Source organism: Trachinotus anak, unplaced genomic scaffold (genome assembly GCF_046630095.1).
Source record: "Trachinotus anak isolate AG129_WGS33_773 ecotype Australia unplaced genomic scaffold, CSIRO_AGI_Tana_v1 ptg000007l, whole genome shotgun sequence".
Classification (NCBI taxonomy): Eukaryota; Metazoa; Chordata; class Actinopteri; order Carangiformes; family Carangidae; genus Trachinotus; species Trachinotus anak.
The window spans coordinates 10,052,845-10,076,259 of NW_027273858.1; the positions used below are offsets into that span (position 1 = coordinate 10,052,845).

Genomic DNA, 23,415 nt, shown 5'->3' on the forward strand with positions numbered 1-23,415 from the left:
TGGAGGGGCCAGCAGCAGCACTGGAGCCACGGCCAGTAATGGATATGAGTACATGTTTGGATAAATCTTGTCCAACATTTGCTAGGCTACAGCCTGTTCATCAACTCTATGTTTCATTGATTCCAGGTAACAAGAACAGGATAATTTTAACAATTTCTGGAATAAATTACTTTACAAAGAAGTAGTACAAAGCAGCTGTCTCTGGTTTTGCTTTTAGAGGACAATAACAAATACAAAACCAAGGTACGGTAAGTAAAGCAACACTTCTTGCTTAATGAAAACATTTTTTACCAATAACTGTATCCCTCTGTTACTTAAGATAAAGTCATTTTTGGCACAAAGCTTCTCTGTTTCCAGATGCTGGAACAAACATGAGACAGATCAGTTATGAGACATTTCCAATCAAACACATAATAGCTTACAGCTCAGTTCAGCTTCATTAAAAACATAAATTATATACGAACTTTGATGTAAAACAACAAATTTCAACCGTGAATACACTATTAAATTGGATGACACAGTAAAAACAATGTTTATATTGGATCTTCAAGCAATGTTCATACTGTGGAAAAACAACTGCAAACTGGCTGAGATATGAATTTCATAACTTTCTATATGATGTGATGGGCAGAAAACAAAACAATGTTAAACATTTATGCTGAGCCAACATAAATAGGGTTGCAGTTTATTAAAAAAGAAGCATAATCTAAGCAGACGACGTAGATCACTTGAGACAGCTTTAGGAGAGGAACTGTTATGGGTATTTAAATCAAAACAACACACACTTCATATGCAGTGGGTTCCTTTTCAGGATGGAAAAGTGAGCAAGGTGAGCAGTGGAAGCATTTCTTTAGGTAATGCTAGCATAAACTTGCAGATAAGTTATAGCATGTTTACGGCGATGTTTTCAGGTAGTTTACATCAAGAGGCGAATTCATCGTCTTAGATGTTAAACATTTCTGAAGTATTATATGATGAATTATGTGTTTATTTGGCCAAAGTCTGGTGGGGCGGAGATGAAACTGAGGGAAGCACTATAGAGAGTTGGGAAGAAATGATGGGGATAAAGTAGATGCTTGACCAGCCCTGCAAGCTTATGACCCATATCTCAGAGCGGGAATAATATTCTTCCCAAGAGGAGACTGAGCACACAGCTCTGGCTCTGCGCACTTTCCTCCATTCACCAGTAAAATCGAATAGAACCGCAAAAATGCATCCAAACACTGTTCACTGTTTAATAATTGTGTTTTCAGGGGTTAATTCTACAGTTTAGTTGAGAGTCACAGAAGTTACATGAGAGTCTTTACAACTCATACAGGTCCGGTGTCATGAGGTACACGCCCATGCCAGGAGATGCACGTACAGTACATGCGTGCATAGACTGCATGGGCTGAACACATCATTAAAAATCCAAGCCCGAGAGAGTCCATCCTAAGCTCGAGCTGAGAATAACCATCTGCTAACACATAACTGCGCCACACTCTTTGTAGGTGGGCCTATTAGAAGAGGAATGTGTGAGATATTAGTCCTTTACTCACATTTCTCAGCCAAGCCAGAGGACTGAAGTGTCTGCCCTGCTCCATGTATACATTATACAGACTCCCCTGCCTGACCTCAGATTAACCTCTGCAGGAGTAACCTCCAACTCAGGGGTCAGTGGGTCGACGTTACTGAACAGGAAATCATTATAATAGAGCAAAGGTCTGGTTTGCATGCAGAATGGCTGCAGCAGAAGCTTTTGTGTGAATATCCTTCAGAAAGGTAATGACGCTGCTTATTCAAATTCTCACAGAAACACACCCCAGCACAGTAAACTCATGCATACTGGTCCAAATCTCCAGCAAAGTTTGGTCATGATTACACAATGATGTCAGAGGAAAACTATGCTACTCTGACCATGTATCAACCACAAATAACTTAACAACTTCCCTTGTAGTGAAACACTAATGTAGAATTAAGCTTAAGGCTGTAAAGAAGACTTTAAAGCAACTATATTGTCTCTCATATAATTTAAAATGCATAGATGTGCAGATGTATGAATCACTTTGTGTTTACACATTAACAATGTGGAGGACTCACTTCCCATTTGGGGACAAAAAACAGGTTCCCACAGGGTCAATCATTAAATCCTGCATATGATTCTGTGGTTTCAATAAAAGCTACAGAGTTGTGTGCAACTTGTTTTCATCACTGATGATGCCGTTGTTTTTTCTTCTTTTTCTTTAGCTGCAGAGCCTTTTTTCATCTTGGATCCTTAATGCCAATATCACAATCTTGTTTCAAATTCTTGTTTGCTTAATTCAGCTTGTTCTCAACAAGTGGTGCAGTTAACAAGGAATCCAATAATGAGATATAAAGGCATATAAAAGTAAGTACCTTTAATTTATAATTATATTATATATTATATATATTATAATTTATACTCTTTTAACCAAAACTATGGTGTACAAGAAATGCTGCTTGTACAGCTTTGATTTGACCTGACATCATTAGTCTGAGTGAATTTGGAGTTCAAATATAATACAGAAAATAACAAAAATAAAACACATATATCAGATACAAAACCAGATCATCATCACCACAGCTTACCAATTTAATGAGAGGTTTTTCCAGATTTTACAATTTTTACATATATTATTATATTTCACTATAGCAGATCATTCAGTTCAGTAGTTGATTCACTGACTCCAACGGCTGCCTTGGGGTCTTTATGCATGTCTCTGCCCAGTATTATTCTCTGTTGCACTCAACAGTGTAACATCACCTACTGCAGGCTGTAATAGTACCCCCTCTACTATTACCATGACTGACACATCTCCTTGCCCACTTCTCATATGAGTGATGGATTGCTTTGCTTTAAAAAGACACGTTTTGGCATCTAAGCTCATTCTGAATCATTCTCTCTTTAGTTCTCTCACAGTACAGCGCTGGTCAGATGACATGCTGTTGACAGCTGTATTGTAAATTTTCTAATTTGTTTCAGGTCCTCTTATAATACTATACGCACACTGCTAAATTTGTTTGATGTTTTCTGACAACAGCACTTGAAGCTTGCATAGTGCAACGTTTACACTTTTGTAACATTTTTGAAAATGAAATTTCCCCACAAACAGAGGGGAACTAGTTGCCTTATATGGTCATTTTAAGAGTGTTAGTTATGCAAATGATCAAATCACCGGAACCTCTTCGTGAACAGGTAGCATTCATCAGGCTGAAAAAAGTGATTTACGATGAGTTTGTGCAAAAAACTAAGAAAGGTTTAGGATGGGAATATAAAAATGTAAATTAACTGGATGTATGTACACAAAGTGCAGTCCAAGAAGGACTCATAGTTTCAGGAGAGGTACATTTTCCTCTGTGGGTGAAGGTTTTACACATTGATTTTTTTTTGTATGTTGAGTCAGTTTTCTCCCCGCTGGGTCCCATATGCTCAGATTCTGAAGTCTAGATTTAGAGCTTATGTCTGTTATACTGCAGCACAACTGAACTAACCACGCAGCAAAACTTCAGAGTAAGGGACTGAAAAGTAGGGCCGAAATACACGAGGAGGCCCATCAACATGTCAACAAAACATAAATATAAATCTAAATATAATATGAATAAATAAAAATGAGCTGGTTTGGGGTAACTTTGATTTGACTATGAAATGTGAAATATTATTTATAATGAAGACGATAGATATATGCATTAGTTTATTGGAATTATTCATACTCATATCATTGCCCTTGACCCAGTTGCTGGCCTCAGAGCTGGAGATGGTCTCCAGGCACTGCGCTGTGGCTGCACACAGCTCCTAAACACTTAGGATGGATAAAATGCAGAGGACAAATTTCCCCATGAGGATTAATAAAGCTGAACTTACTTCTCAGCACTCTAAAAATATAGTACAAAGCAAAGTCACATTGTAGATAGGGCAGTAAGAGATGCATTCTAGTGACTAAGCAAAAACATGGGCCAGTATTATCTCAGTAAAACACCTTGAAGTCAACTGATGTCAAAGCCACAAACAAAATTGCCTTACCTTGTTGCAAACAACCCAAAATCTGCATAATTGTCACCACTAACACTGCAGTGTTGACAGAATGAGTAAAACCTTTTCATTTTATTTTATATCTGGCCAGCAGCATTCATATATCATACAGGGAATCTAAACTCTACAATTAAATATGCTCCTCATGTACTCGATCATAAATAATATAATAACAGAATTCAAGGTGCTGATCAGGACCTGTTGATGTATGATGATAGTGTATAAAAGTATATAAAAAACATTATCTTAATTCTATTATAATGTCTATTTTTCATAATTTGTTTTAAAGTTTATTGTGAAATATCCAATAGCTTTCAACCTTCATACCTCTGAAACTACTTCAAAAGAGGACATAATCGTTTGTATGAACTGCTCAACAGTCAAAAAGATTTAAAACCACTCACAGCAACATGTTATTTAAACTGCATATTTGTACAATTTCAGTTGATGACTTCAAACAGTGAGATGTCCGACAAATATTTAGTTACCTCCTTTTGATAAAGACGTTTCATCATTTGAGGGATCACAAGAAAAGACACGTTTCACTACCTCCTACCTAAGAGCTTCCCACATAGCTGCAGAGCAGTGCAGTTTTATATACAGTACCTTTCTTGTAAAAAAGCAAACAATAGAAATCTATTCATCAAAATCAATCTGATAAAGACAATCAAGACATTAAAAAGAGAGCTAATGACTGCTTGCATGCGCTTTGTGCACGTCTGTCTACATTATTATGATAAACAACAAATCGGCCATTTGTGGTTTCTGTGAAAAAGTGCACAAACACACAACTTCTGCCTCATATTAATGTGATGTGGTCTTTCATTCACCAATTCAAGAGAAATGTCTTACACCTCTCAAGCCTTTCGCATGGCTCCCTCTTGTGATGGGCCAACATCACGTCCATTTATTTTTGAATATTTTTTATAAATGTGTGCAATAACATCTTTTGACCATTAGATGTCAGTAGCAGATGAAGGCTTGGCAAACACGATAGTGGCTGACAACTGATCAGTAACATCAGTAAAATAGATCTGGATCAGCTTTCATGTCAGAGAAAATGTCGTTTTCATGTGGCTGGCCCTAATAATTAATCACTGTAATAGAGCAAATGTGATGAAATAGTTCTCCAATTTAGCAGAAACACAACTTTGTGATTGTAAACAGTCATTTCCTCAAACCATTTTAAACAGTTTAACGGTAAATGTTTCTCCACCTTACCTCACAATGTGTAATTTTATGCATCAAAGGATTACTTTTTCTGTGTTTAGGAGGTTGTGAGATGAAATAACGCTGTAAAAGTCATTTTGAAATGGTCCAGATCACACGGTAGTGAACTGAGCACTTGGGTGGCTTGGCTTTTAGACCTCACCATATCAATTTAAGCTGCACTGGACTGTCTACGAGTCTGGAGGAGGATCTCACTTTGAAGTGGGATTAGTATGTATGGGTATTGAGGGTTAAAGGTGGTGGTCCTGGTGGTTGTGGAGAGACCACTCAAGAGGATACTCCACCACATTTTTTCTCCTTCAGTGCGTTGGGAAGTGTACGATCAACATTTGATGAGTTTCAATTCATATTTTAGGGAGAAAAATACTATAAGAGACGCATAAATCAAACGGAAAGAACAGAATTTCAACAAAATTGGCAGCCAGTCTGTAATTACTCCCACTCTGACTTTGAACTGAGTATGACAAATGACTAGTCTGAGAGCCTCATCTGCTCTGAGACATGAACTCAGCCGCACTCTCATGACACCACTGATCCTTATGCATTCGTTCTGGGATCAGGTGTCACCTCCCAGAAATCATTATTAATAAAACACAGTGCCTCTCAACCAGTATCAATCGATCATGACTGAGACACAGCAGAGCCCCTGGATTAAGATGGGTCAGCGTGGATGGGTTGAAGGGCGTCTCTCCCAGCTGCTGTAGCCTGTGTTTACAACCCACCAGAGGGCAATGTTTGGTATCTAACGGTTCATATAACAGAGATTACACTAATGCTCAGTCTAGGATTTCTGAAGCATACAGTGATAGTTACTCACTCTGTAGGAGGGTTGAGGTCCTCTGACTTGGTCTCAAAGAACTTCAGGACTTCCTCACTTTGGGAAATGTGGGAGGGAAGCTTCATCAGAGCCTGTGGGAGAGCGAGGGAGAAAGCTACTGTTTGCAACAAAAACACATTCAAAAGGCTGGATGTGAGTTTCTTTTAAAGCGCTATTGGTTGGTTTAAATGGCAATGAGCAACCACTTTTTAACACTTAGTCACTGCACAGTCAATTGCATTAGTAGACTAGGCGGAGATGGGGAGGGTCTGGAGGGGAAGGAAGAAGGCTCTGAGCTAAGAGTGAGGGCTAAAACAAAGGAAAACACACAGAGGTGATATACTAAAATGACTGCCTGGCTCAGCTGCATAGACATTTCACCCTACTTAAATACATTATTATATAAACAATATGAAGAAGAACTCTAGTTCTGGTGTCTTTAAGCTTCTTGCCTTAACAGCAAATGTCATTCAGTTCTTCTAGATGAAAACTGCTGCCACACTTGGCAACGCACCTGCCCCACATTCCCTTCTCTGACCTAATGAATGTAAGAGGGTCAGGTAGCCATCTGCACTCCCTGCTACACTTCAAGCCTGCTGATTCATTCTTATTCTTTGGATTCTGTTTTACCCCTGTGTGCCCCCATTTCCCTTGTTTCCTTTATAGGCTGCCTATTTACATTGGTGACAGGAAATGACCAGCGCAGATAGAGCAGTTGCTTTCCTGTTGAGGCTGGTGGAGGAGATAAATGTTGAGACTTGCCTTGAAAATACTGCAGCAAATGTTCAGGGAGTAGAGCAGCGAGATGCATAAAGTGCTCTTCCAACCACATACACACCAAAAATATGTGGTCAAAAGTGCTAAAAGTGCTCATATAATGGATTCAAATTTGTGAGAAAAGTACAGTTCTGAGGACATTATGAGACATGCAGCCTTTCTCTTACCTTGCAGTAATTATCCAGGTGCTTCAGTCTTCTCACGGCTACGTCTCTGATGTGACTTCGGCGAAACAAGACTTTACCTGAGGAAAAACAGAGCACTGTCAGTTGTACATACGGTACATCTCTAAAAGGTTAAAAATAGAATAATTAAAATGTAATTTACTCCCTCAAAACCCACATCTTTTAAGTTTTTTTATTTATCTGTTTTCTTTTGACCCTTTTATTTGGTCCTTTTGTCCTTTTTTCTTTGTGTGTTAGTCTCTGTGTTTACCTTTTTGTACCGGTTTTCCCTCACCTATCTGCCTATACACCGTATTTGCATGTACTTCTATGTGCACATATATAGCACTATGTGCTATATATATCAATTGGTCGCATTGAAAGACACATAATGTTTAGACTACAGAGGATGTATCTTTACCAAATAATGAATTCACATGTTGTCAATGTGAAATCCATCAGTAGAAAGTAAGTATGTTTCCCTTAGTTTGACATGAAATACTAACGAAAAACTAGCATACACTGAATACATGTTAAATGTTTAATGATGCAGGAGAGATTCTAAAAACAGGAAAAACCCCAAAGGGCTTTCAAATCCATAAATAAATGAAAAACCTTTCCCCTCTGTTAATCCTCACTTTATGACTCTTAGGAGACTGACTACTAATATCAGTGTCTAAATGCACAAAATCCACTAACAGTAAAATAGTGCAGAAACCAAAACAGCACTGGCCAGACTACAGCAGTACAGCTCGTCTAACAAAGGATCTCTTCACTGCTCTCCTCTGCCCACAGTAACTTTATCAGATTAGACAAATCCCTCTTTGCTAGCCTCCTCCTGACATGGCAGACCACAAATTGATTTGGCCTGGGTGGAGTATGGCCACGTGGTAGGCCATGCTCTGGAGTACATAGGAGTACTAACAAACATCAGCTGGGCATGAAAATCTCTGAAGGTCTCTCTTTTGCTCTCTTCGTTAAATCTAAAATTGATGTGATAATGATATCAGAGTGTCGTGCATGGTATGCCACATTGTGTTTATCACCTGGCAAAAAAGGAATAATCCTCTTTTTGGGGTCCTTCTGTCCTCCTTCAATTGGGAATTTGTCGAGGATTCGCATCTACAAAAGTGAAGGGGAAAGTGAAAAGTGACAAAAGCATGAATTGTGCAGCAAAAGTCAAAACATGCCTTTTTGATTGTCACAAAAAAGATAGAAGTCAATATAAATGGCAAGCAATCATTATCCTCCAACTGTTCTTCTAACTGCTGTCTTTCATCTACCACAAGTCTATCAGATAAAAGTTGAAAGTGGAGGAATCTGGGATGAGAATAGAAACAAAAGAAAAGGGGGTTGTAAATCCTGGAACAGTCGACCTCCTTGTTACAGTGCATGAGTTCAGCTCAGGGTGTAATTACATCTGGTCTGAAAAGCTACTGTGTCATGAAGCTGCCTCACTTTGATCACTAAGGCAGCAGACAAGGTTACATCACACACACTTATCTGGAAAAAAAAAAGAAAAAAGAAAAAAGAAAAGCAAGTTGCACTTAAGTATCTTAAAAAGCCATCAGAGGAGCTTAATTAACACTTTGATGTTAACATTTGACACATCTGTCCATTTACAGGATCTATTGAGAGATACAGTCCAGGGCTTAATAGACAGAGGAAATAGATATAAAGCAAGCTGTGTCAAGTCTTTTATAATGGCAGCATGCAACTATTTCCTTCAAGTGTAGCAGTTTATAACTGCCTCAGCATGCACTTACTTATATATGTGTGCTTTTGTCCTGTGCTGTATATTAGGTATGAGCATGTTTTGCTGAGTTCTGAAAAAAACATGCAATGCAAATGTGTTAAGTATGTGTCTGTATTCAATCAAAGACAAGAGTTTCTAGTTTCCTCTTTGAATAAATTACAGCAATACAAAAAAGGCACGTGAGAGCATCCTACAGTAACAGCATGCTCATAGATGCAGCACTGCCTTCATTCGTTCTGCTTTGCCTTGTTCCAGATGTGCTCTGCTAAACAGCAAAGACTGCGAGCGTCAAGCTGAAGCACACTCAACTGGGAGGAGCAGACCAGGAGACTAGCCCCAGTCTAGACTGAGCCAAAAAGAACCAGGTGGACAAACAGAATCGAGCTTAGAGGGTAAAGTTGGATCCACTGTGTCTGGGCCTGTAGGAGTTGTTTGTAGGAACTCTCCAGTAAGAGGTGGTTTGGTTTCTCTTCTTGTGGTTCTTTCTTTTCTGCACTCATTTGCTGCCTCCCCCCCCCCCCCCCACCCCCCACCCCCCCCCCCGGTCCTCTGAAATGCAGAAAGCTAACGAGACATGATTCCTTTTGAGGAGAACAGCCATCATTATTCTGTTTTAAGGGTAAAGTAAAATGGCTGAGTTTAAAGAGCAGCTGTGGTTAACCACACCTGCACACAAACATATCATGGTAAGATTTCTGCTCTTACTAAAATCAGAGTTTTACGCTGCTTAAACTTAAAAGGTAAGACATCAAATATATACAATATAGGGGTGTTGAGATATACAGTAAAATTGAATATTTATATTGTGTTAATGTACATGTAATGTAACTGTTGTTTTTGTGTGCTTTTGTACAGTTATGGTAACAGACTCTCTCTCTCCACCTCCCTGCAATTGTATTTTGAGTGTAATTCAAAAGAGACAAAACACAAAATAAACAAAGTTTAAAATGCTTTTTTTTTCATTTCCTTAATTTTTTACACATATTGCGATAATATCGGTATTGTGAATTTTCTAGGCCATGATAATCATGTTGTCGTGACAGCCCTAATACAAACCAGACTGCTTTTCTTTAGAATACTGTGAAAATATGACAGTTTTTGCTATAGCACATTGGCAACTGTATTGTTTGTCTGACACACCAAGCTGCACATTCATCATGTTATCAGCCTCCCAGCTGGACACAGCCAGATCCACCCTCTAAGATGGGAATATTCACTCAACATCTTCAGAAACCGCCTTGACTGACAGAGAGACCTCTGGTCCAGCAGCCATGCTGACATCACCCCTGGCGACCTGCCTGGATACACTCACAGCTCCAGCAGACAGGTGTGAAAGCTGCTGTTTCTACAGCAACAGCCCAACAACTTGGAGCTAAATTCTGACGGAAAACATTTCTCACATTTCACATATATATGCTGTTTTTACTCTGTGCCGCTCTCCTAAACTCTGCACAGGATTAAGCTGCAGTGTCAGCCAACTGTTCCCACTGGGAAAATGAATGTGTCCATGTAGCAACAGGTGCTATGACGTAATCACATTCCCCTGTCTCTTTCTACACACACTGGATAATCAGGGTTGTGAATAAATGCCTGAGAAAGAGAGTGCAATAAACACTCAGTCATCACACATATCTCTATTTTGGCATTATGACATGGTGGACATGAATTATGGTGACAAGAGAAACCAAAGCAGCTTCTGTAAGCTGTAATGATAATCATCTGAAGCATTTAAACTAAATTGCACTCGCAGGAGTGAGGAGGGAGGAACAGACAAAGAGACACTGCACTGTGCGACAGACAAAGAAACTGTTTGGAGAGGAATCTCAGACAGGGGGAGTTTGGAGGAATGTTTGAGTGGGAAAACAATCTGATTCCATCCCTGGGTTTTGTTTTGACATCTACTTGACAGTTGTTTACTGCAGAGAGATTATAGCGAAACAGCCCACTTGGTCAGATACTTACTTTACTTGGAGAGAATCACATTTTATTGTGCATGTTGGTACAGAAGCTGCATTGTCATCATTATCGGAAAAGTCACATAAACGCACATTTTGTGCCTTATCTGCTCCGAAACTGAAAAGTGTTCAAGTCTTTGGACTGTTCATCTCTGCAACCCCTGGGCTCAATTGACTATCATCAGTTTATTCATTATTCATCTATATGTTAAAAAAAACAGCTGTATAAAGCCTTTTGTGGCTCCAGAGGGAGCTGCACTGATACTGATATATGTTTTAAAGGTCCCATATTGTGTTAAGTGAGATTTCCATGTCCTTTTTGGTTATAAAGCAGGTCTAGATGCTATTCTAATACTGTATAGATATCAAAGTGCTCAGTCAATGGAGAAACGCACACAGCCCATATGTGCCTTAGAATGAGCGGTAAGGACTTCTGTAACTTCGTGATGTCACAGAGAAACAGTCATCACCCACAGCTAAGCCCCTGGCCCACCTCGATCCACCATCCAACCTTGCAGGATTTGGTTTCTCTGAGTGTTTACCTGAAATCTGCTATGTTTTTATACCATCACTCAGCAAATAGTCAGCCAATCAGAAGAGAGGCTCAGAGCCTCCTTTCTGATGGCTCACCAACCGGTTGATGCTAGAGCTCCAGAGAGAGGCCTGAGAAAGGAGAGAGATGTTTTTGGTACTTAAAACCACAATATACATATATCTTCTTATGGATATCAAAACTTCAAATAAAACACAGGAGAAATGTAAAGTATGAGATGAGATATGAATTAGTCGATCGAAAGAAAAGTAATCTACAACTATTTTGATTATTGATTATCCAATTTTCAAGCAAAAATGCCAAACATTTGTTGATTTCAGGTTCTAAAATGTGAGAATTCACCACTTCTTTGGTCTATATGATACTGAATTTAATATTTTGGGGTTTTTGTAGGTCAAACAAAACAACCTTTATCGATGTCACCTTGTTCTCCAAGATATTTTGATGGGCAATTTTCTGTGTTCTTATGTTTCATTGAGAATATAATCAGATTAATCAGTAATGAAAATAACTGTTAGCTGCCAACAGTCTGACAATGTTATACTGAAGCAGTGCAATGCTAAATCGATGGCGTGAAATAATCTTTAACTTCAGTCTACTCTCAGCCATGTGTTTTTCTTGCAAAGGATCTCATGTTCAACAACAGTTTTTTGAGAAAAATATCTTTGTTAAAGGCCCATCTTATATCAGGAATGTAGGCTAGACAAATTACAATGTGGACAGGGTAGAGCTGATCTTGGTCCAATTCCCCAATCCAAAAATATTGACTACAGGATTTTTGGAGAGGTTTCTGTCCAAAAGGAAACCAGGCCAGCTTGCACACTCCTCAATCCCCCTGTGGAATGCTATGGCCCATGTGCTCTGTCCGCTGTGGTTAAAGGGTGTGGAGGGGGAGGCCTCTCTCTGATGGTAAACTCTGTTTGAGACACTGACCAATTCTGCTCACATCAAACGTGTGCAGGTCAAAAATATTTCCCTTTGACACCAGAAACAGTGTTCGATGGAACTCAGGCTCAGCAGTATTCAGCATGAAAACAAATGTGTCAAGAAATCAATGTGCTTAACTCTGCACATGCATTAAAAAAGAGCACACCTCACTTCAAGTCAGCAGAAAAGACCAAGAGAGAAGGAATCAGATAAAAAGGAGAAGGAATCCTGATAATTTATGATAATTGCTTCCCGGTGGAGCAGTTATGAGATATGTTTAGTGCACTGGAGAGGCTTGAAGCATTAGCAGTGAGTGCACTTTTGGACATCCACTTGGCAATGAAAATGGTTTCATCTTTAAAAGTCAAATAGCAAGGTGGCCTATTGTTGACGAAGAGTTTAACATGAGCGGCTGTACATTGCTGACTGATGTTCGATATGAACGACTGGCCACTGCTTAAAAGGCGTTTCTTGTTTTGTGACCTTATTTAGCATTCTATTCTGAATTAATGGTTATCAGATGAGATCATGGTCACATTTGTCAGGCCAAGGGTGTAAAATGCAATTTTCTTTCTCTGTCAGCCCCTAGTGAACATTAAAAACGCAACTGTGCTACAAAAACATAGAGCTGTACTGAGTTTGGAAAAACACACACTAAAGCCTCAGTTACTGCCTGGAAAACAGACAAATGGTTTAAAACATATGTTAGACAAGTGGGACTATAAGTAATGTTGCATCATTGCAAAACAATATTGGAAGCTAAAGAAGAGGCAGTGAAACAACAGTCTTATCTAAACTCACAACAGAAAGCATCTTCCTTTCAGCCTTTAAATACAAAACTCCAAAACTGTTCATGACCCAACCCCCAACTCTTTCCTGACCACAACTTCCTCCTTATTTCATTGAGTGCATTCGGGAATTGGTCCTTGCATTGCCTAAACAACATCCTCCCACTGTGGGAAGCTTACAGCAAATCCCACTCTCTGAATTGATTTCCACAAAAATATTTCTCAAGCACATGTTTACCTGTTCTTGTCTTATCTAGTAGTGAGAAGATGCCTTTGTCGTTTTTGCACACCTGCTCAATCCAATACTACTCATACATTTTCTGCAGCTGTCAGCGTGCTTCACTCCAGACACTCCATCTTTCACCTATATGACTTTGTTCATGTATGGACAAATAAAACACACTGTCCACGCCCGTTTTGTTTAGACAGCTGCAGACTGTGGTTCTTCGTGGATTACCATGGCCGAACAAGCACACCCCGGCAGCAGGGATCTATGGACAAGACTAATGTTTACAGAGACAGGAGAGAAGCGAGAGAAGTTTCCATCAAACAGACCAGGGCAGATTTTTCCTGGCTATCCTGGCAAGAGACCTGAGAACAAAGGGTTTCCTCTGTTGCCTTCAACATGTCCAGCCCACCAGAGCCGCAGTGCTGTAAAGTGCAGTCTGGCTGAGGGGGTTATCAGAGAAGAGCCAGAGACAGTCTTTTACAAGAAAATGCTTGATAAGGTATACACTCATTTAGGTTTAAACTCCTCACTGTTGTTTAAACAACAGTGAGGAGCCTAATCAGGCTGCTCAAATGTCTGGATCTGCTATTCCTGTAACAAATAAGCTATAGAATAGACAGTTAACCTCTGAGTGGTTAAAATGTAAACTTGAGTCACTGTCACAAATGTAGAAATTTCACTGAAGGCTATTGGATGCCTTAAAAATTCCTGAGGCATATCTTTACCGCATGCTGTATTCTGCATTCTGACTGAGCTGATGTTTTCTTCCTGCATCTGCTGACTGGATTTCCCCCATTTCCCTATTTACAAGCTGGCTGCAGCAGTCTTAAATGAGACCATTCACGAAGCTGCCTTCCAGCAGCTGAACAGAAAGACCAAAGGGTCAAACTGACCTCACAGAGTTTCATGTGAAGAAGATATTTTCAGGCCATACTTAACATACAATTTAAAGCTTTTTGGCAACCGTGAATTAAAGCTGTGAAAGTGTTGTTGTTATTTTGCCTGTGTAATGTACCTGTAGGTCAAAGAATTTGCTGTATCTCCTGTAGATGACATGGGAAGTGGAGTCGGAGTAAGTGACGTTGATGAGGTACACCTAGTGAGAGAAGCACAAACAAAAGGGGCTCATTAGGAACAACGTTACTTTCTCAAAGACACCACGGCACCATTTTAGCTTGACCTGTCCTAATGACACAAAGTGCATTCCCTCCTGACTGAACGTCAAAAGGTCAACAAGGGTCAAATAAACTCATTAAGTTCATCTGTTTCAGCCACACACTGGAAAGCCATCAGGGGTCAACAGCAAGGCCAATAGATTTCAAGTATTTTGTCATTTATTATAACTATTCATAATGAATAGTAAGTGTACTTTGAGCGCAGCTGATTCAATTTGAGTGGTTGAAAAAAAAAAAATACGCCTGAATTAATTTTTAATACAACAGGTTAAACAACAGGAAGGTGTAAGGCTCTGGTAAAGTTGCATTTTGTATTTTACTTTTACAAGGTCCACCTGAGTCCTCTGTCTGAAGAAATACATGATGCTCCCATTATGTCAACAACTTCCAGCACTGTCTATCTATAACAAGGAATAATGACAGGGAAGAAGTGTTTACCCACACAGAAGCTGTAATGGGAATTTCACTTCCTTGGCAGACATCAGTCATTTACAGAACAAAACCCTCTGTCCATAAGTTTTCCCAAAATAAATTCTCCATTTGCCTCGACAATAAAGGGCCAACAAACAATTTTGCATGTCCCGAGGTTCGGAAACAGATGGCTGCACCTCATGCATTTCCATCTTAATGCATGGCACGCAGTATTTAGAAAAGCAGTATTTACACATATGGTGGCAATCTGCAAGGACTTCAGTTACTAGTTGGAAATGCAGTCTTCATTCTGCATACAGTTTATTACAGAAAGAGTATGCAGCGAGGCGGAACAAAGTTCTCCAGCAGCTTGCTAATTAGATACAGACAGCATGACCAAACACTCAGAATGTAGACAACAGCGTGGCTCAGAGTGAGGGTGTGTGAGGTCACGATTCATCCCAAAAAGAACCATGAACCACATTTGTGTTTGAACATGACAATATAACTTATTCAAAAGGAAAAAAAAATGTTAGCACATTGTTATGAGTTAATTAATGTTTAATCTTTTAGTAACATTTCAAGTCAGAAATTCACTGTGATGGACTCAAAAGAATTATACAGTTAACAGTGGATTAAAAACAAGGAAACACCACAGATAATTGCACATTTATGACTCTGTGTGGGCGTAGATTTCCATGAATGGTGATCATATACAGCTGACAGATTTAAGTCTGCATTTAACAATGGTGTTCCCGCAGTCAACAGCACAAACTGAAGACTAACCACTGAATCTCATCTCTTTTGAAATTATCTCCCCGTGACAATGTGTGTTAACAAGGATTAGTTGCCATGCACCCTCTGGCTTCAATGCCATGAGTCCCTGGGAGGAAGTCACACTTGAACAGTGAGGACAAAAGACAAAGGGTTGCTTCTTTCCTCTCTGAAACCGGATAAGCATTTTCAGTTGCTTAGATCATAGATAATGAGATTTTATTTTTTTCTTCCTCTTCCCTTGTGGAAACTTCCCAGTCAGCTGTCACCTCCGGCTTCCATCCCAAGGGAAAGTCTATACCCTGTGTTCAGTGGCCTCTGGGAGTCCCAAGCAGCAGGAGACGGATGATGCAATTGATCCCAATCCTCAGGTTGATTAATCCAATTGGACCTGATGGACTGATTGATTTTTGCAGTACCGCTAAAACATGTCTTGTGGCTCATCAAATCTAATTACTTAGGTCAGTAAGATCATGACAAAACCAGACTATGCAGTCATACAAGCCTACAGCTCTGTGATGTACTTGGGCACAGTGATACTGTGTGCTAAATGCCAACGTGCTCACAATGACACTGCTAACATGCAAAGTGCTGATCAAAAATTAGATATTTTTATGCTTTAAATATTCATGGTCCCAACCCCAGAGGATGAATCCTATTGACTTGACATGACCAGATACCTTTGTTTCTCAGACAACAAATGGTCAGAGATTAAGAACACAGAACCCCATACAGGGTTACTCCCGTTTGCTCACAAAACATCCATTACTTATCAGCCAGAAAACATGACTACCTTTTCTCGGAAAAGCTATAGTGATGCAAGGCCAACCTGAGTTAGCAGCTGTCCCCGAGTCATACACTTAAACGCTAAGCAACGCTAAGTCTGACAAACAATCATGTGATTAGTAATAGTCGCTGACAAACTGTTGCTCTTCCCCCATCTGATAAGATATTTGCTTCTAGATGTTTTATTACAGAAAGTGTTTGAAATCAATGACCAAAATAGTCATATATTGCATCATTGTGTTACTTATGGATGGAATTATAGTAAAAATTAATTATTCCCCTTTTTGCCGGAACACAGCTGTTAATGCAATGTTGGCTATGTAATAGCAAAACGGACAAGTAGCTCTGTTAACAGTTTGGACCAAACAGCTGTACGATCCAACCATCATCACTGTGTTGATAAAAAAATATGCACTGTTAAAATTACAAAAGAAAAACATACACGTGAAAATAATATCAACATAAAGAGTACGTTTTGTCATACAGAGAAAAAGGGTGAGGCACATCCTGTTTGTACAGATATTCCAGTAATTTTATCTAATGACTTATTGTCATGATTTGTCAGCCTTTGACTGACAGGTTAACACAACTTTAACCATAGCAAAGAAAGAAAGTACATCCATATTATCTTTAAAAATACTAAGCTCCTCAACAGTGTGAAATTGGCTCAGTAACTGTGTTTTGTGCAGATGTTAATGATGACTATAGGTTAATTTACCTAAATCCCAGTACTTTGAATGATAATTAATCTTCAATATATAATTAAATGCCTGACTTAGATGTGTTGATGAGAAAATTCTTGTATTCATTTCACTGCAGAAATTGAAGGGAGAGAATCATCAGAGCCAGGGCTGCCTTGCTGTTGAGAGCTCTTCTTGTAGCTGTTTATCTCTATAAAGATTTTAATGGCCACAAGATCATCCTCCTCTGAGAGGATGTGAGAAAGAATGGCAGTCAAACAAAGCCTCTCCCCAAAAACAGATCTTATTTATGTTAACAAAATCTGTCTGCTGCCAATATTTCAGGCTTCAGCTCTTTTCCTCCTGAGATTAAAGACATGTTCTGGTATCGTCACTGTTGCCATTTCCCCATGCTACTGGAGATCCCTGAAAACTGTGGAGGGGCTGATGGATCTCAAGACATCTTCCTTCTGCTGGTCATTAAAAGCTCCCCTGTTAACTACGAGCGTCAAGAGGTGCTGTGCAAAACCTGGGGTAAAGAGAGGTTATACCATGGTATGTGAATTCAAAGGATCTTCATCTTAGGAAAGATGGGTGTTGGTTTTGAGAAGGAGAAACTAAACAAATTACTCAAACTGGAGCAACAGCAGTAAAACGACACTCTCAAGTGGGACTTCAGCGATTCCTTTCAAAACCTCACCTTGAAACAGACTGAATGGATGGTAAGAAACTGTCTGCGTGTTCACTTCCTGCTAAATGGTGATGATGACGTGTTTGCCAACACAGACAACATGGTTGACTATCTCCAAAGTCTCAAAGACAATGATGGAAGCAAGCACCTCTTTACTGGCTTTCTAATGGGTGGGGGTCCCATTAGAGATTCATGGAGGAAGTATTATGTTCCAGTTGAGATGTACAAGTCAGACTCTCTACTGCAGTGGTGGGGGCTTCCTCCTGTCTGCCTACACAGCTTTGGTCAAACACAAGTTGTCCCAGTCCATTCCTCTTATTCCCATCGATGATGTTTACATGGGGATGTGTCTGGCCAAAGCTAAACTCCAGCCTCGTCATCATATGGGTGTAATGACGTTAGGATGGAAAATTCCCTCCATCAAATTAGATTAGTATGACCCTTGCTTTTTTTAAAGAAGTGTTACTGGTACACAGATTCTTTTCATTTGAGATGTACGTTGTATGACAAAGAATACATGAACCCAACCTGAAATGTGTCACGTCAAAGTAATTGCTTTAGGAGATCCAAACTTTAACTTTAACAGGTGGTAAAAGAGCTTTGTTGATTGCACTTGATTTTAGGTTGTGAGAGCATGGCCTTCTGAATTCTTCCAGTCCATTTTTTTTTTTTTAATCTCCATATCATTTTTGTGTGTAAACAGTCTGCAAGGGTGTAGGTGTGGTTTTTTCTCTTTGGTGGGGACATTTTTTGTCAGGTGGCCAAAATAATATGCACACTCGTTCTTTGTCTATCTTCTCTGATTCATACCTGTGCACACATTAAGAGCCTGACTCTTTAGAAACAACTAAATATGTTTGCTGATGTAGCTTGAAACTGGACTTGATATTAATAGACATCTTTCAATGATAGATTTTCAAGAAAATAAACGTATAAACCCCCGTGGGTGGTGTGCTCTTCCGTTTGAGCAAACTATCTGGTGTGAGCCATTTTCAAATCTCACCTGAGATTATGTGCCTCTTGAGCTTATGTAAAGATCTTAAACTAGGACATCAGAGCTCTCCTGATTGCCTGCAGCTCACCAGTCAGTGTCTGTGTTGCAGGATTTTCAGAATAAAATGACACCTGACATTTTCAAACAAATCACTTGGACCAGCTGTGGTTAATTTACTTTATAAATATAATTCATGTCTTAATGACACATGGGAAAGATCTGTGCTGTCGGTCAACTCGTAGAAAGGAGGAGGGAGGCATCAAATAGTAAACATTTCTCTAATTTTAAAGAAGATAAATGTTTGGATTGATTAGCAAAGATTCCTATTAGCTGAGCTCGGCTATTACAATGGCAAAAGCCAGATGTTAGAAGACATTTCTCTCCAGTGTAAAAGGGCCTTAATTCACCTTGGGACGAATTTTCACCTCACAAATGACCTAATCCTAAACCACTAATTCAAATATATTAATTGATGTTATTTTGTCCATTGAAGATGTTTTCAATTCTGTGAAACTTGAAAACTTCAAATAATATAAATACTTCACATTCACCACCGCTCATCACCAAATTCACCACTGCTACTGCCGGGCTGCAGCGTAATGCAGTTTGAAGTTGAGGTTTGCCAGATCACAGTCGAGTATCCCCATATCCCAGTCTTTCATTCTTTATCATAATAACCAAAATTTTGCAAAATGCAGAGGGTAGTTAAAATGGCAAGATCGTCTGAGTTTGGTAAAAAAAAAAAAAATATTGGTAGGGACAATTCAACAATACCTTGACATTGGTAGGGACATGTCCCTACTATCCATACGCAAATGTAAGCACATGACAGTCAGTCAGAAAGACATTGGCACTGAAGCAGTGAGTGACACAACCCTTTGACCTGGTAAATGGAAGTTTCTGTACAGCACCTGATGACGGTCACAGACAGCATCAGTGTAAGAATATGTGTGTGTGACTTTTCCTGTAATGTTTAAGGAATGGAGTGAGGGAGAGTATTTGTTGTGTATAATAATGCTGTCAGCTTGATGTTGCTGGTAATCTGCAATACTTTCTCACAATCTCAACAAGATTTAAAGCCTAACTGAAATGAAATTACAGGGTGGGTTTTTTTTTTTTTCTGATACAGCATACACATGTGATGTAAACACATGTACTGGAATTTCCTGCAACAGCATTTTCACAAGTATCTGCAATTATCACTTTAGTCCATTTAGATGCTATATACAAGTCATTCGGGTTCATCCTCTGGAGACCACCAATTTCACGGCAAATCCATGCAACCTTTGGATATTTCACTCTGGACCACAGCGGTGGTCGCGCTACAACTGCAATACACAGGGTATGCAGCGTGAAGCTTACATTTGTAAAACTTAGAGCTACTTCCACGACAGGATATGAGACGCACTGAATAAAGAGACAACTTACATAGTGTTTGGAGGGATTCCTTCTCTTCTGCACATCCACAACATTAACGTCCAGGACCGTACGAAGCTGCATCTTGACCAAATAGAAGTTGCACAAGGAACTACTACAAAGAGCACAAAAGAAGATGTTTACCCATGAAAACGATATTGGGCATCAAACACCATAAGGTAACTCCCTTGTGAGGACACTAAGGAAAGGCCAAAAGTTTGGAAGAAGCGGTGTTTTCAGGGGGGGGTCCTCCGTGCTCAAGCCTCGGGTGCATCCGTGAGGTGATGGTGTCTGGCGGTCTGGGAGCTTCTGGACTCCTAATGCAACATGACAACGCAGTAAAACTGGTGTTTTGTCAGCCTTCTCCTCCCTCCAGAGGGGCTGGACTGGACAGCCGCAACAAAGTAAGGAAGAGGGGCAGTGCAAGTGTATATGTAGGGGGCGGCCCCGCCTCTGCTGGCCGGACACCACTGCACGGAAACCTCTGTGGAAATGGAGTTAGACAGTTTGGGGTCTGTGTCTTGTTTCTCACGGGTAACATTGCACTAAACTCCGAAGGTGAAATCCACATTTTGGAAAGCCCACATGTCGAAAGGCGGATTTTCTTAGCGTAAAAGGTGGATAGAAAACAGAATAGTATTGCTGCCTTCAAGTGTTCCTTCTACTACCCGCTATTGGTGTAAAATAAATAAATAATTTAAAAAAAAATTTTTTTTTAAACACCGTTTTTGGGAGGTAGATTTGATTTAAAACCTAGGTGCATAGCAGCGGAAAAGCACAAGTAGAGATGCAAAATTGTCCGAGGTTTTTGACCGGCTACATCTTTGTAACATTGAACTCTTAAAAGCCCACTGTATGGAGATGTTGTATTTATAACTTCAAGAAAACAGCTTGCATGCCTAAACACGCAACAACAAAATGCGTGACAGCTGCACATGCTGTATACTTAGCTGACCATCACGTTAAATATCACGTATACCGTCCACTCTGACGCTGCTTTCAAAGGAGCACGGAGATTTCCGACAGCCCTCAAACTTACACGGTGGAGGAGCCTGAACATGGAGGTGAAGCAGTGAATAACATTTAGTTAATCTTGCCACACGGGGGCACTGACAACACAAACCTTAACTCTTCTCCTTCACCTACAATGTGAGCAAAAGGTGCATTTTATGGTTTGCTCTGTGTTCTCTGTAGTAGCCTGTTGTATTTAAGTAAGCCAACAACTCTTGGGTTCTTTGCTTGAGTATTTCCTGCCTACACTTCTACTCCACTTTATTACAAAAGAGAAATATTGTAATTCTTACTTCACTACATTTATTTGACAGGTACAGTTTTAGATTCAGATTTTTGACACAGTATGTGATCTGCTCATATAATGTGATAATTTGTTACCCCCTCTCTCCTCTCTCCTCGGTTTCTTTCCCATCAACCCAACCAGTCAAGGCAGATGGCTGCTCACCCCAAATCTGGGTCTGTTGGAGGCTTCTGCCTGTTAAAAGAAGAGTTTTCCCTCTCCACTGTCACCAAGTGCTTGCTCATTGTGGGAACTGTTATGTTTCTCTTTATAATATTCTAAGGTCTTGACATTATCCTGCAAAGTGCCTTGAGATTATGTATGTTTTAATTTGGTCCCATACAAATTAAATCCACTGTTCATTGACCTCCACTGGCTACCCATGCCCACCCAAATCAAATTCAGGTCACTCTCGCTTTTGCCTACAGAGTAACTTATGAGTCTGCACTCATCTGATTGGACTCAAGCATACAGACTTATGCTCTATCTCTGCCACTGTGTTCTTCAAAGGAATGTCATCTGGCATTGCCATCCCTGCACACTTGCATTTCAGACTGTTCTCATCTGCGGTTCCTCAATGGTGGAACAAGCTACCAAATGCCATCAGAGCAGGGGCGACCCATTTCTATCTTCAGTAATCCTTCTGAAGATGCATCTCTTCTAATACCCAAGGATGCTACCTAGCACTCACTGTGCCCTTTCAGTGCACTTCTTCACCTGATGTTCTTGCACTTCGTCTTACTGAATAGCTTTAGTACTTAGTATTTAAAAGTCCTTTACTGCACTGAAGCTTTAGTGTTGCCCCTCCCTTGTAACAAGCTTTGAATAAAAGCATCTTCTAAAAGCATCTTCCAAATGAGTAAATGTAAATGTAAGTGTAACTGCTCGAACAGCAGACAGCAGACAGACACAGTTAGCAACCAGATATTTCCCACAGGGGTTGTTGAGTTAGTGAAGACCATAATAGAGCTAAAAAGAGATTGAATATTGGATGAACTGTTGTTAAAAGGACAAAAACACAAATCTGAATGAATTTTTTTTTTCCTGTCTGCTCGGTGTGTTGGTGATAACACAGCATGTCACTGTTGGTTTACAGGTATTTGCTCTGCCCCCAAGTTGCAAACCAATTAAAGGTAGAGTAAGCAAATGTAATCTAATAAACTTCCTGTGAAATTTAGTGAATATCTCCTCATGGTCTGCTAGCTGTCCATGCTGTGTGTGTGTCCATAGTGTTACCCAAATGAACAAAATACTAGTTAACCAAAACTAACTATGCTACACAAGAAAATTATATAAATAAATTAATGACTAACAAAAGTAATTAAAGTAAACCAAACTCAGAAGAAATTAATAAATAATAGAAAAACCAGGAAACAACCTAGTAAATACCTCCTACAGGTACACTGGTCAACCGATGTGGTGGCCTCCTAGACACCGTCCAACTAGGGTGGAGAGACCTCTGAGAGTTGAAAGGCATGAAGATGGATGCAGAGGTTGCTCTGTTTCTGCTTGACAGGTGGGCAACATGAGCTTCGCTATGTCTGAGTAGGTCAGTTTTGTGTTGGTCTGTTTGCGACAGCTAATCCCAACTGGTTACTTAGCAAGTAGGTACCAGTGTCACATTTCTTTCCCACAGACTTTCGACTTACTGTCTCGTTTGTGATTATCGCTGTCTAGAATTTGTGCGCTGGTTATGAGAAAACCATCTCTCTGCATGTTATCTTTGCAGTAGAAACTGCAGTGACCGTTTGCTGTTTCGTTGTTTGCTCTGTTTCATGTGATTTGTTCTTGCAAAAGTTTTATAGCCTCAAAGACCTATAAAACAGTTGATTTCTTTAGTTGGATCTATAATCCAAAATTCTACGCCAAGTAACACTACCTTCCTTGCTAGCTTAACTACAAATCTCTGGTCTTCGATTCTGTCACTGCAGTTTTGTAAAAACAATCTAAACAACTACTTCTCTCTAG

At 39.7% G+C, this 23,415-nt stretch overlaps 1 protein-coding gene and 1 pseudogene across 2 annotated transcripts in view; one reads left to right on the forward strand and one right to left on the reverse strand.

Moving 5' to 3' along the window:
• The window catches only part of LOC139622790 (SH3 and PX domain-containing protein 2A-like), a 51,695-nt gene extending 31,052 nt beyond the window's left edge, over positions 1 to 20,643 (reverse strand). For both annotated transcript variants that reach the window (XM_071480391.1, XM_071480390.1), the window contains exons 1-5: positions 20,166 to 20,643; positions 14,242 to 14,322; positions 8,065 to 8,140; positions 7,022 to 7,098; positions 6,078 to 6,169 (exon numbers count right to left, since the gene is read on the reverse strand). In XM_071480391.1, the coding sequence (XP_071336492.1) occupies positions 6,078 to 6,169; positions 7,022 to 7,098; positions 8,065 to 8,140; positions 14,242 to 14,322; positions 20,166 to 20,237 (398 nt within the window). In that variant the 5' untranslated portion in view covers positions 20,238 to 20,643. The remainder of the gene's footprint in view (positions 1 to 6,077; positions 6,170 to 7,021; positions 7,099 to 8,064; positions 8,141 to 14,241; positions 14,323 to 20,165) is intronic.
• Positions 14,382 to 18,295, forward strand: LOC139622465 (N-acetyllactosaminide beta-1,3-N-acetylglucosaminyltransferase 3-like; annotated as a pseudogene).
• Positions 20,644 to 23,415: the final 2,772 nt, after the last annotated feature.